Source organism: Equus quagga, chromosome 1 (genome assembly GCF_021613505.1).
Source record: "Equus quagga isolate Etosha38 chromosome 1, UCLA_HA_Equagga_1.0, whole genome shotgun sequence".
Taxonomy (NCBI): Eukaryota; Metazoa; Chordata; class Mammalia; order Perissodactyla; family Equidae; genus Equus; species Equus quagga.
Genome location: NC_060267.1, coordinates 47,908,705 through 47,929,109, shown reverse-complemented (window position 1 = coordinate 47,929,109; position 20,405 = coordinate 47,908,705). Strand labels below are relative to the sequence as shown.

The 20,405-nt window shown below is 35.5% G+C and overlaps 1 protein-coding gene across 1 annotated transcript; it reads right to left on the bottom strand.

Annotated features, from left to right (window-relative positions):
* Positions 1-10,265: 10,265 nt before the first annotated feature.
* LOC124225781 (NKG2-A/NKG2-B type II integral membrane protein-like) lies at positions 10,266-17,210 on the bottom strand. The gene is made up of 6 exons (XM_046638437.1): positions 17,024-17,210; positions 16,522-16,620; positions 15,988-16,041; positions 15,306-15,457; positions 10,645-10,748; positions 10,266-10,412 (listed from the first exon to the last, which is right to left on the bottom strand). The coding sequence occupies exons 1-6, from the start codon at positions 17,208-17,210 to the stop codon at positions 10,292-10,294; spliced, it is 717 nt and encodes a 238-aa protein (XP_046494393.1). The 3' UTR covers positions 10,266-10,291.
* Between the last annotated feature and the right edge of the window lie 3,195 nt (positions 17,211-20,405).

Sequence of the window (20,405 nt, the reverse complement as noted above, 5' to 3'; positions counted from 1 at the left end):
TTGTGTCTGATAATTCTCGGAGAGTTTCTTCATTTCTTTTTAGTCTTACTTCTCTCTCCTCCTCTGCCTGCAGCATTTCTATATTGCCATCTTCCAAATTACTAATTCTTTCCTCCATATTATCGGCCCTACTGTTCAGTGCATCTAGATTTTTCTTAATCTCCTCTATTGTGTTCTTCATTTCCACTATTTCTGTTTGGTTCTTCTTTATTGTATCAAACTCTTTTGTGACATAGCTCCTGAACTCGTTGAGTTGTCTATCTGAATTCTCTCTTAATTCATTGAGTATTTTAATGATGGCTGTTTTGAAGTCATCATCATTTAGGTTATATATCTCATTTTCTTTGGGATTTTTTTCTGTGTATTTGTTATTTTCCTTCTGTTCTGGAGATTTAATGTATTTTTTCATATTGCTTGATGTTGTTGATTTGTGCCTCTGCATAGAGATAGAGTTTAGTTGCTCCTTCCACTTGGTTCTGCTCCTGTGGTGGGGGAGCAGCTGTTTATACTGCACCAACCAGGAACTTTATCTGCAGTTGCTAACCAGGCCTGGGCCCCTCCTTGTAGTCACAGTGGTCCTTTGGATTCCCTCTTCTGCTGTGGGGGCCGTCACGGGGGGGATTCAGGCTGCTGGTGCCTACTGTTGCAGCCCACCTAGACGTGCTCCCTCCTTGGGGTCTGCAATGGTGTTATGGGCTTTTCCAGCGGCCAGGGGTAGGATCACTTATATTTGCCACTCCTTCACTGTCGGCACCCACAAAATCTCACTTGTCCACTATGGGTCGCAGCAGAGCTATTGGCATCTTCTACAGTCTGTGGTTAGCTCACCTAGCTATGCCACTTTTGTCCCAGGGTCTTCCAGCCTTGTGGCTGCCGGTGGGGTGCTCTCTACTAGTGCTGTGCAGAGGCTTTCCCTGAGGCTGCTGTGATCCTGTAGGATTTCCCCCTAGGCTATGGAGCTGGGTCACTGGAACTCCACCCAGCCCCAGTCCTGTTCCCCAGGAACTCGGGGAGCCCTTTGCCCTGTCTGGAGGATAGCTGGAGATCCCGATTTCAGTGGTAGCTGGTCAGCTGCTGCCCTGCTTGATATTCTCCTCTCCGGGACCCTCCCAGTGTTGTGGATGCTGGGCGTAGCCCCTCCACTAATGGCAGACAGAGAGTTTTGTCTGCTGCCCAGGCAGAACTCTGGAGCTTCCTCTCCGGGGCATGGAGCCGGCCTCTGCAGCTTCACTGAGCCCCAGTCCTCTCCGAGATCTCTGGCACTCCCTGGCCTCACGGGGTGGGCAAGGGCAGCTGGGGGTCACCTCGCCCTCTGGGATTCTCTCCGGGACTTTCCCAGAGTTGTGAATGCTGGATGTAGCCCCTCCGTTAATGGCAGACAGAGAGTTTTGTCTGCTGCCCTTGTGGAACTCTGGAGCTTCTCCTCTGGGGCGCGGAGCCGGCCTCTGCAGCTTCACCCAGCCCCAGTCCTCTCTGAGATCTCCGGCAATCCCTTTCCCCACCATGCAGGCAGTGGCAGCGGGGGGCCTCCGTACCCTCAGTGATTCTTTCTGGGACCCTCCTGGCACTGCGAACACCAGGCGGGATCTCCCCGCCAATGGCGGGGAGAGACTCTCCCCGCGGGCTCAGGTGTGCAACTCCAGAGTTTCCCCCTGCGTTTAGGAGCAATTGCGTGGGGTTTAGGTATGGTTCTGGTCACCTGTTTCCACCGTTGCTCCTCTGTTGTGTGCTCGCTCCTGCCCTAGGTGTGTGTTGATCCTCTGGGGGCGTCCGTTGGAAGAAAGCCACTTGCAGGTACTAGGCTGTTCAGTCTGGGTCAGAGAGTTTTCACCTATCTCTACAACCTCCCGGAGGGAAGTCTGTCCACCTTCCGATGTATAGTCACGTGGGTCTCTCAGACGTCCAGAGATGCTGTCTGGATATCCTTTGTTAAGCAATGAGTGTCTAAATAACTGTAGACTCGAAGGGGAAGAGACAAAGAGGACTACTCACGGCGCCATCTTGGATCCTCCCTAATGTCATATTTTATCCATAATTTTACACTCATTAATTATCAGAAAGCTGAATTTTCAGATTAGTAAATTTGGAACACAAGACCTACATAAACAAATTATTTCTTCCTGTGTTCTCTTTGGAACTGGCTGCCTGCAAAGAAAATTCTTTCTGCTCTGCTTCAACATGCAGTACATTTTAAAGCAGCACTATCTCTTCTGAAATTAGTACTCAAATGGGTACTCTTTAATTCTGGACTCCAGAATGCAAGCCCATTATGTTCCACACCTAAGGTACATTCTCTGAGAGTTAGCCGCAAAGCTAATTATCAATTTGGTCTTTATATTCCTAACTTCTCTGTGACGCTTTCTATTCTAAATTCACCTTGTTTAACAACCTCCTAATATTGTTTCCTATATTTATATCAGGTGTTTTTTTGGGGGCTATGATCTGATCTCACTCTATCAAGTAGAAAAATTCCCATGGCTTTATTACAGATGCATATGGAGCTTTTAGCTTCATTTCTGTGCAAGATTTGAATGTTAAAAAAATAGTGTTTTAGAAAATTGTGAGCTTTGGCTCTTAAGAATGTATTAAGTGGCTACTTTATTACTTTTCTCCATTCTCCATGGTAAGAGATGCACATATGTGGATGAGACACTCCAACTTTGGCAGGAAAAGGACATTTCAGTCTCTTTTTCCCAAGCACCCTGTAAAACTTTCATCTGGTCCCAAATCTAGGAAGTGTGAGAGATTGTCTTGCCAAAACTTGACAGTTCCTTTCAAAATTTCTTCAATTCCAAAAAAGATAGCCTATGCATATGTCCAAAATAATACATTGGAGGAGGAGACTGGGGTTCTGGACCAATCAAAAAATAGTGAAATTGCAACTTGATTTCAATTAAGGAAATTCATGTCCAGTAAAAAATTACTCTCGTTTATAATCCGTATGTAATGTGTATTGAATTTGGCAAAGCTGTCTTTAAAATGCAAATATTTTTGATATGCATTATTGAATTTGTTAAATCAGATTATATTTTTGTTGCCTGGCTAAAACTAATTTCTTGAAACAGTAGAGATTTGATAAGCAAAAGAAGGAAGACAAAGTTTTAGAGTTTGAGGCCTCTTGAAATATGATTTTACTGAACATTTGGGGAAGCAAAATATAAAAAGACCACATACAGCAAACATTTAATATGGTTAGGCTTTATTTTAAGGATTTTAAGGCATTATATTATTTATTTCTCAGAGCACCTTTTTTAGATGTCTACAATTATGGTCATTATGTTACAGGTGATAGAATCAAAGTATAAAGTTTTTAAGTAAAAATGACTGTATTTAGTGAATACTTGTGTTCCAGGAAGTGCTTTTCAAAAAATCTTCAAGTAATGTTATGAATAAGATCCTATTTCTATCATATTTTAAAGGAGAGGACACTGAGCCAACACAGTTCTATAACTAAATCATAAAGCTAACAGGATGCATGTAGAATTTACACTCAAATCACCTGGTCCTTTAATTTTATTCCATATTACTTACTCCTCATTTGTACATGGATCAAGGATCCTGGGGTAAGCATCTATACAACGATCGTTACCACTATACAAAACCACTTCACCAGAACTTTTGACACAGAGGAAACACAAACCTACATGGGAAATGTAAGAAGTACTATTTTCTTCTATTTCCCAATATATTCTTTTTACAAACAACTTACATATCTCATGAAATATGAGAAATACAGTGCTATGGCTATTATGATGGATTAGATTATTTTTCAGTAAATCTACATTTCCTCCCTCTGGCCACTATGAGAAGAGTATGCTTTGCAGACAAGCTATGATATGTTTGGCCATACGACTTATTTTGACAATGTAATGCGAGTGGAAAAGTAATGAATTAGGAATTCTGAGCCTAGGCATTAAGAATTGAATTTCTATTTGCCACTCTGAGACCTGATAATCTCTGCTTTACAAGGTTTTGTACCAACTAACCCACTGTTCTGAGAATAAATATATGAAAAAATATCTGAACTGAGTCTCTTGTCTGGAGCCAAGTCTATATATACCTAGTCTACATCAACTTAAGCCCAGCCAAACCACAAATGAGTGAGTGAGAATTTAGTCCTTATATTTAAATGTCAATACCATCTTGGGTTTTTGTAACACAACTTTACCAATTAGTTACAGCTACCATATACAGATTATATAAAATTAAAATATTCATGTATTTTCTCTCTATGAAGATAGAGAATAATTAAAAAGAATATAAAGAATATGTCTATTCTTACAGATAAATAAATACGAAATTATTTATTTTGAAAATAATACTAGTGTAAAGTCTCTCCCTTTGGCAATTGAATTATGGTGAAGTATTTCTGAGTCATTGGCAAATTACTAAAGGTAATCTCAAATTTTGTCAATGACGAGCTGGTCAACCCACACAAATATTTTCATTGTTTTAACTCAATTTTTTCATTTTTTGACATTTTGTTTTTTCCATCAAATTATTTTTCTAAGCATGGTGACAAAGAATGACAGGAATAGAGAGAGAGAAAATTTAATAAAACAAGATACTTTCCAAAATATCTGCTATCTAGTAGGGAAAAGATCACAGATGTGAAAAAATATGAAAGAACATTGATTATTACACAATGAAAAGACCAATCTCTACCAAAGATTTAACCTAATCATTGATTATGCTGCACTAAAACAGATTCAGAAGATACAATTGGTTGCATTCTCTGAGGAAGTGGGGCAGATGCAAATGTCTCTTATACAGCAACCTTGTGGTTCTTACATACTAACCTTGAAAGTCAATTAACAATTTATTACTCTCAGCTTCAAACAATCCTCCACGGCTTTCTGAAAAAATGGAGCTAGATCCTGTAAACTTTTCTCCCTTGACAGCTCACACGATGTTAAATTTTGTCAGTAAAAATCACTGAATAGCCACTGCGGGAGAAAGGGCTCTTCTTCCTGTTTTCTTGGTGTTTACTCTCTTTTGGCTAAAGTGGTTTAGTTCCAGCTGCATGCAAGCAGGAAGTCCTATGGTATTCACTCTCTAGCAAGTTTTTGTGTCCAGTCTCAGTCATACTTCCTTGCCCTCCAGCATCTGCCTACTTACCAGTTATTGCCTGAGAGCCATCCTCATTAACATCAGCCTGTGGACTGTGGAACAGCTTTGTCCCTGGGCAATCCAGTGAAAATGTCTGCCATGAAGTTGTCTGCAGCCACACTGTCTTCAATGATTTCTAAAGACCTTCTTCAGGTGATAAACCTAGCTACAAAGTGATTCCTTCTTTGACTACTCTCCTTCAATCATAAAGTAGAGAGATCCCATCAAGATGGTGGCATAAGCAGACTCTGAACTCATCTCCTCCCACAAACACAACCAGGTTACAACTAATTTTGGAATTATTACCCTGAGTAGAAAACTGAAAACTGGATAAAGAGAACCTCCACAGAAGGGACAGCCCTGACTGAAGCAGAAGAGGCAGAAATTCCTTCTGTAGAGAAAAAAAGCTACTGCCAGGAGTAGTGTAGTTTCTAAGCCAGCCAGGTGGGAGCCACCGTAAGGCATGCAGCCCTCCATGGAGGAGTGAGGTCTGGAGTGGAGGCCGATACTGCTATAAGCATCCTTCAGACTCAGCACAACTGAGACGAGGGTCTTACTATCTGGCTTTGCTGGCTATTTACTGCAGCAGGGATACCCCCAGAAAACCTAACAGACAAAAGCAGAAAAGACTCAGGTCTTAAAGGGCCTATGCACAAACTCACCCATCTCAGCAAGTTAAAATCACCTAGAGAAGGCTGATAGTGCTTTAGTGAAAACACACACCTGTTGGGCTCAGGGTGCATCTTGGAGAGAGGAGAGACCTCTCTGGAGACTGAGATATTAGTAGGGTCCATTATTGTGACCTAGTCCTTGCGTGCTGACACAGACCCCAGCAGAAGTCATTGAAATTCTTCCCCTGGGCTGTTATCCCTGGGTCTACGACACCCACTAGAGCACAGATTTAATCCACTTCAGCCAGGGTAGGCAGCCTGCGCTAGGGACTGACCCAGCCCAACAGGAAACCCTCAGGTTATTTGTCACCCTGCATTGACTGGGTGCCTTGATCCTCTACAGGCAGGAGGGTGTGTCTGCCTCTGTCTGGCAGGACCTGTGTGAGGACCAGGTGACTTGTGGGGGACATTGGTGGAGAGGTGGGGTCCTCTCCAGGGGGCATCAGGGTACAATCTAGGATTTTGGGAAGTGTGCATGGACCAGGAATATGTTGACAGTGTGTGTTGTCCTGTGGGGGGTGAGGCTTAGCAGCAGCAGAAGACCTGTGCTTAACAAATAGCCATAAAAAGGATCAGCCCCACCTTCCACAACCTGAAATAATTGAGTGCTCGCATGCCTAAGGCCAGCGCCACTCAGCTGCACTCCTAAGAGAACTGACAACAACCTTATAGGCCTGAGGCCTACAGCAACTGTAAGCCCCTGAGCTAAGCAACCAGCTACACTGCGTACCTACACAATGAACAGGAAAACTGCAAAAGGAGTGTGCTCTTAGACCTTGTAACCAGTGGTGCTGAAGCTCCCCAAGCCAGATTTACAAACAGTTGGGCAGGAAAGGGAAGACTAGACTCTGTGGGTAGCTGCAGTAAGACCAACCCTGCCACAGCAGAAGGACACCAGTAGCCCACAAAGGAGTCACTCCTGGATCATTTGTACTGGTGAAAAGTGGGAAGCAGACTACTGGGCCTCAAAAGGCATCTCTTACAAAAGGCCACTTCTCCAAATTATGGAGATGTGGCTGACTCACCTAATATATAGAAATAAGCACAGAGAAAGAGGCATAATGAGGAGACAAAGGAATACATTCCAAGCAAGGGAACAGGACAAAACCCAAGAAAAAATGACTAAGTGAAACAGAAAGAAGTGACCTATCCAACAAAGAGTTCAAACAAAACCTCATAAGGATGCTCACAGATATTGGGGAATACTGGATGAACACAGTGAGCTCATCAACACAGAACTGGAAAATATAAAAAAGAAGCAATCATAATTGAAGAATACAATACTGGAAGTGAAAAATTCACTACAGGGACTCGATAGCAGAGTAGAAGATACAGAAGAATGGATCAGTGAGCTAGACAGATGACTAGAAGAAATGACCCAAGCTGAACAGAAAAAAGAAAAAAGAATTAGACAGAATGAGAACAGTCTAAGGGAAGTCTGGGACAATATCAAGAGCACTACCATTCCTATTATAGGTGTCCCAGAAGGAGAAGAGAGAGACAAAGGGACAGAAAATTTCTTTGAAGACATAATACTTGAAAATTTTCCTAACCTAAGGAAGGAAACAGACATCTAAGTACAGGAAGCACAGAGGTCTCCAAACAAGATAAGCCCAAAGAGGCCGACATCAAGACACATTATAATTAAAATGTCCAAAATTAAAGATAAAGAGAGAATCCTAATAGCGGCAAGAGAAAGGCAACAAGTGACATACAAAAGAAATCCCATAAGGCTATCAGTGGCTCTCTCAGCCAAAATCCCACAGGGGCGAAGAAAATGGCATGATATATTTAAAGTGTTAAAAGGAAAAACTCTACAGCCAAGAATACTCTATCCATCAAGGTTGTCAATCAGAATGGAAGGAGAATAAAGATCTTCCCAGATGAGAAAAAATTAAAGGATTTTATCACAAACATTTCTACAAGAGATGTTGAAGGGACTTATTTAAGTGGGAAAGCGATGAACACAAATAGGGATAAAAAAATTATCAGCAAAAACCCCCCAAAAAACAAGGCAATGAAATCACTGGTAAAAGCCTAAATATAGTAAAGGATGCAGATCAACCACCTGTGAAGATGATATGAAGGTTAAAAGACAAAAGTACTAAAATTACCTATTTCAGTGATAGGAGGGTAATGGATAGACAGACACAAAACAAGACAATAGGTATGATTTCAAAAACCTAAAATGTGGGAGGATGGGAGTGAAAAAGTAGAGCTTTTAAAAAGAGGTCAAGCTAAAAGTCTAGCAACTAGGTATAGACTGTTATATACGTGGATTATTACATACAATCCTCATGGTAATCACCGATCATAAACCTATAATAAGTAAGCAAATAAGTAAGAGAAAAGAAATCAAACACATTACTAAAGAAAGCCATGAAAAAACAAGAGAAGAGAGCAAGAGAAAAAGAAAGGAACAGAGAAGAACTACTAAAACACCCAGAAAAGAAAAAGGTAACAAAATGGCAATAAGTACATATTTATCAATAGCTGTTTTAAATGTCAATGGACTAAATGCTCCATTCAAAAGGCATAGGGTGGCTGATTGGATTAAAAAAAACAAGACCCATATATACGCTACATACAAGAGACACACTTCAGATCTAAAGGCACTCATAAACTGAAACTGAAGGGAAGGAAAAAGATATTCCATGCAAATGGAAAAGAAAAGAAAGCGGGGATAGCAATTCTGATATCAGACAAAATAGACTTTAAAACGAAAACTGTAACAAGAGACAAAGATGGGCACTACATAATGATAAAGAGAACAATCCAAAAAGAAGACATAACATATGCTCATATCTATGCACCGACTATAGGAGCACCTAATATATAAAGCAATTATTAACAGACTTAAAAGGAGAAACAAACAGTAACACAATAATAGCAGGGGACTTTAACACTCCACTTACAGCAATGGAAAGATCATCCAAACAGAAGATCAATAAGGAAACACTGGCCTACCCTATGATCTACCATATGATCCAGCTATCCCACTGCTGGGTATTTATCCAAAGAACTTGAAAACACAAATGCATAAAGATACATGCACCCACATGTTCATTGCAACATTATTCACAATAGCCAACACTTGGAAGCAGCCTAGGTGCCCTTGAAGGGACGAATGGATAAAGAAGATGTGGTATATATACACAATGGAATACTACTCAGCCATAAGAAATGATGAAATCCAGCCATTTGTGACAACATGGATGGAACTTGAGAGTATTATGCTAAATGAAATAAGTCAGAGGGAGAAAGTCAAATACTATATGATCTCACTCATAAGGAGAAGGTAAAAGCAAGGACAAACAAACACATAGCAATGGAGATTGTATTGGTGGTTACCATAGGGGAAGCGGGGGAGGGGGTAGGGAAAAAGGGGTGATTAGCCTCACATGTGAGGTGATGGATTATAATTACTTTTTGTGTGGTAAACACGATGTAATCCACACAGAATTCGAAATATATTACAATGTACATCTGAAAGCTATATAACGTTATAATCTAATATCACTGCAATGAAAAAGAAGGAAAGAAAGAAAGAAAGAAAGAAAGAAAGAAAGAAAGAAAGAAAGAAAGAAAGAAAGAAAGAAAGAAAGAAGGGAGGGAGGGAGGGAGGAAGGAAGGAAAGAAAGAAAGGAAAAGAAAATTTCTCATTATGAGAAAAAATTTCTTTTGTTTGTAACTCTGGTGACAGATGTTACCGGGATTTCTTATGGTGATCATTTTGCAATAGATACAAATATCAAATTATTACATTCTACACCTGAAACTAATATAACATTATGCCAATTATATATAAATTAAAAATAGATAATATTTAATCATGTTATTCTGTGTGATTTTCTTTTATCCTTTCTTAGCGGACTATTCTCAACAAATAGTTAATAATTCTTTGCATCAAATGTACCCTGATTCCATCTTCTGACTTGACTCTAACTTACATACCTCGTCCCCCAAGGTTGTTTCTTCCTTATTTTCAATGCCTTCCAAGATGAAGACATATCTTTTAATTTGAAAATATGAGTGGACTGATTCAACTTACTGTGGCTAGCAATAACAGTTCTCGATATTATGATTTGCAATCTATACATGATTTATTTTAATAAATAGCAAAAGCTTAAGAAATGTATAATATGGACTTGGCATATATTTTAAAAATTAATATAGATAAAGATTTAAAAATAGTTCTACAACACAGGAGTGAAGCCTCAGGCTAACTATGCACTTTAGGTGGTTATGATGCATTAATATAGATTCATCCTAGGTAACAAGTGTCCATTCTGGTTAGCTATGTTGAGAAAGAAGGAGCCTACACACGTGTTGGGATGGGGGGACATAGAAATCTTTGTACCTCCCTCTTAAAATTTGTTGCGAATCTGAAACTTCACTAAAATATAATATCTTAAAAAATAATTCTAAGCAAATAATTTATGGCTTTTGAAGAAACTACAAATATGTTATTTATAGATGGTGACAGTAGCATTATATCAAATTTAGATAAGCTAAAATGCCTGATGCTTACAAATATACATTCTTTCTTCCAAACAGGATGCGGAAGAAAGTGACTTCATTGGAAAATCAAAAAATGCACAATTTTTGCCTCTCTCTGAAGATCTTGAGAACCTGAAATACAGAGAATATTATATCATTATTTGTATAATATAACTTCATATTTTGATGAATAAACAATGCATTTAGACTAGTAGTTATAACCTAAATCTGAATATTTTCCATATAATTTTTTCTATGGAAACATTTAAATAATTGTGTTTATATGACTGTTCATATATTTCTTTTTTTCTTTCTAAGATTAGTTCCTTCAAGGCATAAAATATTGAGTTCTCCAGCAACTTACAGTTTTGAAGAGAAAGTTGAGCCACTTGGCGACATCCAGGAATTACTATTGTTTCTATGAGAGGGTCTAATCCATGAGTAAACACGCAAGGAGACCAAAAAATTCTATGAGTAAAGAAATTTGAAGACAAGTCAAATAAGTGCTTTTATATGCATTTGAATTTTCTAACCGCAAATAGAGTTAATTCTTTTTAATTTATAGTCTTTCAATTTACTTTATAGTGCCACACACTGGACACATTAGGAAAACGTATTAGTATGACTAAGTGAAGAAAACGACTGACAAAAACACACTTTCAGGGCTCTGAGAACTGATCAAAGATTAATAATAATTTGTGAAGTATTTATTATTGGAAAACCTGCTGTAGCTTCAAGTAAGAATGGAGCAAATTTGTGGTCTTCTTGCCTAGAACTGTTCCCATGCCTGCTCTCCTCCCCAGCCCAGCCAATGAGCAAGAATAATTGTAGTTTTTACAGTTTCGGTAAGACTGAAAAACTCAGTGGTGTTGTTCCCACAGAGGCAGACTTGATTAGCAGAGGGGAATGGGTCGCTAAATAGCCCACTACTTTTTCAGCTCAAAGTGCTATATTTGCCTGGTACTGAATGAGGGAAACCCATACTTTTTCTATTCCAAGGTTGTGATCTCTTTTGTGCCACACACAGTGCCAATCATAAATATAATGGGAAGGTACAAAAAATGAGAGTACAATAGAAGAGATGAGATTAGCTTTACACATCCGTGGACGATGGAAAATTGTGTACATGTGTAGAAGAGACGAGGTGATTCCATACTAGCTAAAATACTAAAATGACACCTGTTTAACACAAAAGATGTTAGGAAATGTGGAAGAAAAGATCAAAAGACAAACTGAACAAATAGCAAATGGCAGACCTAAATCCAACTATACTAATTATTACATTAAATGTAAATGAATAAACATTCCAATCAAAAGATAATAAAACATCTGAATAAAAATACTCAATGAAAAAAGTAAGATCCATCTACATGCTCTCTACAGCAAACCACACTTTAGATTCAATGGCATAAATAGCTGAAAGTGAAAGGGATGGAAAAAAATACGGCTTATCAACAGTAACCATAGTGAGCAGAAATGGTTATTCTAATATCAGACAAAACAGCTGTTAAAGCAGGAAATATTATTAGAAATAAAAAGAAACATTTAAAAATATTAAATCCATCAGTACAAGAGGAAGATAAAACAATGAAAACATGTATTGACCTAACAACAGGACCCACAAAAACATGAAGTGGAAACTGATAGAATTAAAAAGAAAGATAAACAATTTAATAATTATTGTTGAAAATTTAAAGCTCTTTCCTAAGTAATTAATAGAACACCTGATCATAAAATCAGTAGGAATATGAAAGCGTGTAAATCCACTATGAACCAGCTTGATATAACTGGCATATATAGAATACATTCTAGTTCATAAATAGGTATCACTAAGTTGAAAGGATTAAAATATTTCAAATTATATTCTCCGAAGACAAAGAACTGAAGTGGAAATCACAACAGAAAGAAATATGGGAACTTCCAAATCATTTAGAAAGTGACACATTTCTGCAAAATCTATAGTTCAAAGTTGAAACCAAAAGCAAAATTAGCAAATACCTGATAATAAAATGAGAACATGTAAAAATTTTAAGGATGGAACTAAAGTGGTGTTTAGAAAAAAAACATATTTTGTCACATTTTCAAAAGGAAGAATGTTCTAAAATGAATGATCTAAACAGCTTCCCTCTCAAGAAGCTATAAAAAGAAGAGTCAATTAAAAGTTATAGAATGGAGAAGTGATAAACATATTTTTTTGATACTTTATGCTGAAATTCGTATGGCAGAATAACTCATGGAAGCCCCAAATAGAACAATACCCAAATATCCAAGAGCATCAGCGATAGAAGAGATAAATACATTACAACATAATCAGACAATGGAACAGGAAAGAGGCATGGACCATCTACAACTTCATGCAACAATGTAGATGAATTTCACCAGTTTCGCTTTACCTGAAAAAGCCAAAAATAAAGAACACATACTGCATGATTCCATTGATATAAAGTATTTTTTAATGCAGAAAAGAATACGAAAGTGCCCTTTCGTAGCATAGGTAAATTTCAATTTCTCATTCTGGGTGATGGTTACACTTGATGAAAATTCAGTAAGCTGTTGGGATATAGTATTTGCATCCACTTGTGTGTATATTATACCTCAATAAAATTATAAGGCAATGTTATGAAAATATGCAAATGCATTTTAAAACAGACACACAGTGGAAGAAATTCTAACAATTATGACTTGTGAAAACTAAAACAAAAAGAACTGAAATTACTAGAATTGTCTTAAAACTTCTATTAGAATGTTATCCGTAATTCAAAAAACTTTCCACGCTCAGTTGCAGATCATTTCATGTTGATGTGAGCAATATGTACCAAAAACATATAATGCCAATCTTATAAAATCTCTTGTAGGATAAAGAAAATAGAAAACACTTGCAACAAGATGAATGAGGCTAATAAAATATGTTGTGTATTTTTGATGAGAATATTACAAAAAGAGAAATTACATATCAGTTACAATCATAAAATGATATAAACATTCCAGTGATATATAAAAATAATGCACTATGACAAAAATAGATTTATTGAAGCAATGCTGTGTTGGATTTACATTTGAAACTCCATAGTATTTATCCCTCACATTGACCAAGTAAAGAAGATAACAGATGTGATCACTCTGATGCAGAAGGCATTGATAAAATTAAGATTCATACTTGCTTAAAAAAAAGAAAAGCAAAAGAATCTTTAAAAAGATAGACATAATGAGATATCCATACAACGTCCTAGAACAAACAATAAATCTTTGAAAAAGAACTAATGTAACTAATATAAACTTACTGTAAACAAAAAAGAATGCTTACAGTACAGACGGCATGAAAATAGATAACTAGATCAATAAAACAGACTGGAAAGTGCAAAGGTATACCCACGCATATGTGGAATGCAGATTTCAACAAAGATGCAAACTCATAAAGTAGACATAGCATAGTCTTTTCAATAAATGTTGTGGAAACAATTGGATATTGTTATGCAAAATAAAAATAATATAGTTATTATTATTTTATACATACCTCAAATTATATACAAAAATAAGCTCAAAATTGGTCATAAACCTAGGTGTAAACTATAAAACTTCAAGAAGATAAATTATCGATATAAAGCTGATTAGAGCATATATATGTGTATGTATTACACATATATCTATAAAGTCACTTATGAAGAAAAGATCACCTTCGCTATAAATTACGTTCCATCATTTAGATAATGATGTAGAAAAGCATAAACTTCACTTCCACCTCACAGCATCACAAAAAATAAATTCCTAATGGATTATAGACCTAAATGTAAAAGTTAAAAAATAAAGGAAAAAAAATAAAACTTAGATGGTAATGTGGGAGATTATCGTCATGAATTTCGACCAAGTTCTGAAATAGGTCCAAAATAATCTCTAATACCCAAAATGGTAAATTGGATTCTGATAACATGAGTAAATTCTGATCATTGAAGGACTCCAATATCAGAGTGAAAAGGGTAAGTCACAGAGTCAAAAAAGGTGCTTCCGTCTCATGAAATCAAAAACAACCTCAAATCCAAAATGGAACCACTTCTAGGAAGGAAGAAGAAAGACAACACAGGAGAAGTGGGCAAGAGACAGGAATAGACACTTCTCATTATCATGAAAAAGAATATTCTAGTGATTAAGAGACCAGAAAAATGTGTTTAATTTAATACTAATCAGAAAAATGCCTGTTAATGTTATAATGAAACTACTATATAACAATCAGACATAATATTAAAATTCTTGATAATATTAAGTTTTGGTTGAAGGGAGTAATTGGCAAAATGTGTATTTACACAATAAACTAAAAGACTGTGATAACATAATAAATTTGACATACATATATTTATGACCCCACAATTTCATTCTAATGCAAAGAAGACAGTAAACTACAATTATACAGAAACACAATTATACTTATAAATTATTATAAATATATTTATATTATATGAAAATAACATTGTATATGACATGTATAATATGTAAATTACTATAAATACAATATATGTGGGAAAAGACATACACAATGACTTTCATAAAATAATTATTAATAATACAAACATATTCAAAAGCAGCCACATTTCTCTCTCAGTAGAATAGATTAAAAACTGTCATAGTCATATAATACAGAAGTGAAAAATTAAAAAAATACAGATAAATGTAATAATATGAATGAATTGTTAAATATCATATGCAGGTAAAAAAAGAAACATAAAAATGTATACTGAATGTTCCATTTATATAGTGTTTAAAAATAAGCAGATAATTTATAATATTAAAAATCAGAATAATGGTTAAGAGAGGAGAGGAGAGAAGTGACAAGAGTACACTCAGGGGCTACTGGGGGCTGAAAACTTCTAATTGTGACCTTATATGTAACTATATGGGTTTTTTTCATTTGCGGTCAACATGCACTTTAAAATTAAAACTACCAATAAGTACAAAAATTTGGACGATTTTCACAAATATAGTATTGACTGAAATAAGCTTTTAGCAAAATGTTTGAAACATTTGAAATCTTACCAGTTCATCTTCGTTATCTATATAAAGCAGGGTAGAGTTCTTAGACGCACAGGCCAGCAAGCTCTCATTCCATGCTTTTCTTTCAATACTAATGTAATAGCAATTGTTGGAATATGTGAACCACTCCTTTGGACGATGACCACAATGATATGCTGGAGAAAGATTATGAAATACTATCCCAAAACAATTTTAATTAAAAAAATGAAAATTAGCTTATATATTTGCATAGGTAGAAGCATATATGGACATATCTTATCTATGCACCCTCACAGGCTGGTACATATAAAACAAAACACACTCATACACACGATCACAGAGACGGTTAGCCTCTAATCTCCTAATTTATGTGCTCATATAAAGCAAAAACACAAACAAAAGTATCCACTCTATACATGCCCTGAAATTCAATGAACAATATCACCATTTTAGATTAGTAAAATTGTTTATATCTGATCAGTAGAAAATTTGAGCCAGTCAGCAGCAATCGGTATGGTGATTTTAAATGAATTTTCTTTATATTGTTGCACAAAAAGGGAGAGTGTGCTATAATTATCATGTATGAACATGTATTACTTGATTTTGTAATTCATCGTCCCCCCAAAAATCTATTATCGTTTTAGCTAGCTTAAGGTAGAGGCAAAATCAAAATATACTAATATCAGAACTTTGGAAATCAATATACCTTTCTGGTTCCTTGTTGCCAGGGATGAATTGTTCTGTGCCAGGCTTCCAGAAGCTAGAAAAATTAATGTAATTTTTATAAAAAAAATAATATCGATCTAAATAAATCATACAAATTTTAGTTTCTTACTTAGAAATTTAGTGTGTTGTTTAGACTTAGAATAATCGAGAAAAATACCAAATAATTTTACCAAAAAATAATAAAGTAGTGAAGATTAGGGGAAAAATAAGAAAAACCTAAAGAAACAAACTTCACCATCTCTTACAGTGTTTGGTTTAATCTCAAAAATTAATTTATATTTCTCAACAAGGTCTTTCAGTCTCCTAAATACTTCTTTAAGTTATGAAATCCAAACATATATATAAAATATTCTCTATAATCACTCTGTTGTTTATTTTTGTTGACAAATTCTAAATTTAGTATAAATCCATATGTTAAAATGAGAATTCTAATACATAATACTGGAAATATTTAGAGACACTGACGATCATTAAAGTGAAAAGTTCTCTTATAATCTTTAAAAAATTTACTTACAGGAAATAGCAAGTGCCATTGTTACCACAGTGGACAGCAAGACGAGGCAGATGATTCCCAGGACCCCAGCAATGAGCTTCTCTCGTGGTGATGGGAAATCTGCAGGGAAACAGAGAAATGGAAACACTGAGAAAGGAGAGATGGAGATAATTGTTTAGACAGTTTACATTCAAGGGAACTCACATGCACAGGGAATCATATGTATAAACTTGGAACCCAAACCCACATCTACTACTTTAATCTTGCTCTCAGAATATACCATTGCATTTTCAGTAAATATAATGCTCCATGAGTTGTTGGTCAAAGACTACAAATTTTAACAGTGCCTGAAAGGAATTAGTCTTCAGATTTTATATTAGAATATCCTATTCCAACTGCAACTGCGAGCTCTGATCCTCATAAATCAAAAATATGTGAGCTTATTCCCTACTCTTTCCCCACATGTCTGCATCCCCAGCTGCACATCCTAGAACAGTTACTGTGTGTCTATTAAATGTCTTACCTTTGCAGTGGTCCTTCTTGCCATTCTCTTGAAGATCCTGAGAAGGATTTCGAAGATTTAATTCAACATAGGTTGTTTCCTGCTCAATTACTGAAATGGAGCTTTTAACACCCTTAGGTTTCATTTGCTGTTTCTTTGAGTCCTTAACCAGATTCAGTTCTGCATAGGTTACTGTTTGGTTATTCATCTCTGCAGCTGATGTCAAGGACTGTGCTGTATGGAAACTGTACTTGAGTATTTGACAGACGGCGTATATAACAACAAGATGCCTAGTATAGGCAAATGGGTGGAGTATGAGGTGAGTAATAGTACTTATTTGGCAGTTGAACAGTGTAAAAGTGTGGTCCTTAGAAGTTTAAATGTGTTTCATGATGGAATAACTAGTTTTTAAAATGATTTCCTACATTTGACACAAGGTTTTTGGTTAGAGAAACGTAAGGCAATAAATTAGTGAGGAATAATTTAGTTCATAAGTAATAATGTTGTTACAATTCTAGACAGATTGCACAGAAACATTTTAACACTATTAGAACAACTGGGTTAAAATTAAAACGCCATATTAGAAAAAAATGATGCACCAAGTTTTGTGACAACTTTTAAATCCATTCACGGTTAAAGATGAGTGTTCTAAAGTTGGGAGAATAGTAGTGTCAGCATATATAGTAATTTCCTGCACTGAATTAGTTTTGTTTAGAGACTTACATTTATTTATGAAGCAGGGTGAGGTGTTATCAAATGATCTTTTATTTTGAATGATTGTGGAGATCTGAAAAATCATTAGAATTTTAAAGAAATATTTTATGTATTGAAAAATATTACGTGACACACTAAACTTATCCAACACCTACTAAATAATGAAAATAAAACAGTATAAATAATTCCTTAAAATACTTATTTAACACGAGTATTGGGCATTTGATTCAATGGCAAAGATATGAGACCACGAGATGATAAACAGAAGTGTAGATAATCTATGGAAGAACACCGTAATTTCGAATTTCCAGAAAGGTCCTCTGGCTGCCAAAGTCAGTGAGGGCAGCTTTAGCTGTGAAACCAATTGTAATAAATCACATAATTTATTAATTCAGTCAATGAGCTCTACAGTCAGTCATTTTGGAATCTTTTCTGGCTTTGAAACTTATACTGTGTGACTTTTAAAAAGTTACTTATTGTGAACTAAGATTGGCTTGCAGAAATACACAAAATATAGCAAGATAGCAGAAATTTAAAGATTTTAAGAAAAATGGGGCAAAAGTAACGTTAGTTCAGGAATGTCTGAAGGAAACAAGTATAAGGAAAATGAAGAGAAGGAAGAAAAGTCTAAGTATGCTAAGGTCATTCATGGCCGAGTGGTTAAGTTTGCCAGTCTTGACTCATAGCTGAAAATCAGTAACTAGTCTCTAATGCTGAAAAAAATGTAGTTTAAAAATGCAGTGACCCAATCACTTAAGGTTTTTTAAATTTTTTTAATTCTAGAGAGATACTCCAAGGTTAAATATGACCTCGTGATTAAAAACAAATATTTAGTCTGAAGTTAAGAAATTACTTCGGTTTCAGGTCTGTTATTAATGCACGTTAAATGTTATATTTTAACTAAAAAATGCATTTATAGTATTATCCCATCTGCTTCAAAATTATTTTCACCTAACTATCTATCTTTCTGTTTATATATACAAGGACACACTGTTTCTTAAATGCTAATTCAGAAAATATTTAAAGTGATTATTCTATCCTATAGATTTTGGGTGATTTACTTTCTTTGTAATTTTTTATATTTAGTTCTTTATACATAGTGAAACTGTTCCATTCTTATGAAAATAATAATTATACTATTTTTTTAAAAAGTTATTTAGTGGCTAGTAACCTAGGTTTACTAATCTAAAGTTAGAAAAAATATGTAAGATATAGTGCATGTAAAACACTTAATACTCAATCTGTCTTTTATAAATTCTCAATATGTTAATCATTTTACTTATTATATTAACTCAATTGTCATGTCATTATTTACAATTTCGATTAGTTAAACCATGTAAAGTCATTCATTAGACAGATGTCTCTTTATCAGTGTGTTATATCTTTTTTGCACTGTTTTGTTCAATTTTTTTAAAGTTTGTTTATTGTTTATAGTTGTTTAAATTAGCATTTTATGAAATTCAACTCAACCTCATTTTTATTAAGAATCAAACTTCCTTTATTTCATCTAAGTACATGTATGAGGAATTACGTTTGACCTTCATGATTTGATAAATTCATTTTGAATCAATTTTTAAAGGCTGAGCTAAATATAAAATATACACAATTTTATCTATATTTATTACAAAATCCAAAATTAACTGTTCATTGTCATGATGCATTTGGTATTCCACTTTAAATTTTGTCATTTTACAAAGCCAATTATGCATTTGTATGCACTTGACTAATTCTGCATAGGCAATAATTTGAATAATTTAAGTACTCCTCCAACATGTTTCATGATTTATGCCTTTTTATACCCTGAAATAAAGATACTAATGTTCTCTTTGGTTTGATTGTGTATTAACTGTACCTCTGTCACATACCTAGCATTTGTAATCTTCCACTAAATGAGATGGGCTAGCAGAAGAGTAGCCACACATACCTTCTGTTGTCCAGAAAGTGGTGCATCGTCCAGAAAGTGGTGCATCGTCTAGTGGGAGGCTGGGTTACTCGTGTACACAAACAATATCTGTGGTCTTCACAGACTGCCCTGTGAAGGCTCAGAGTGAAACAATAGTGGAAAAAGCTGATTTCTCATCAATGTGTCACAGGAAATTATTACACTTGGGCTATTTTGAGGCTTTGATTTTGAAGACAGTTTTTCTATCACACACCTCCAAAATATAGGAGACTGGGGTTTGTAGTGTCATTTAGTTTGTCAATTGGCAAGTGCCTCTGAGAAATTATTTTCATATTCCAAAAGATATATGGGGACAGAGACTTGATCACCCTATGCTATTAACTTGCTTCTATCTCAATCATAAACACTGGAAACTTAGTCCTTGTTTAGTTGTTCAAGTTTTACTTTCAGACAAGTTGCTAAATTCTGGCATTACATACCTCTTTCCCTTATCCTCTTACTATGTCATTTCTAGTATCATGGAAAAAATTCTGAATTTTAAATGTCTCTGATAAGGATAAATCATTAAACAATATCGAACTACATCATCATGCCAGAGATTGAAACATTAAATAACTACTTATTATATTATCATTTATTCATCCTCCAACTATAACTGTTTGTGTTTTGATACGAATATTTGTTGTAATGACTAAAGCCCAAGTCTAACTATGTAGACGGTGAAAAAGGGTATTTTTAAAAAATTTCACTTAACCAAAAAATGGGGAGGGCAAAGTAGACTTTTAG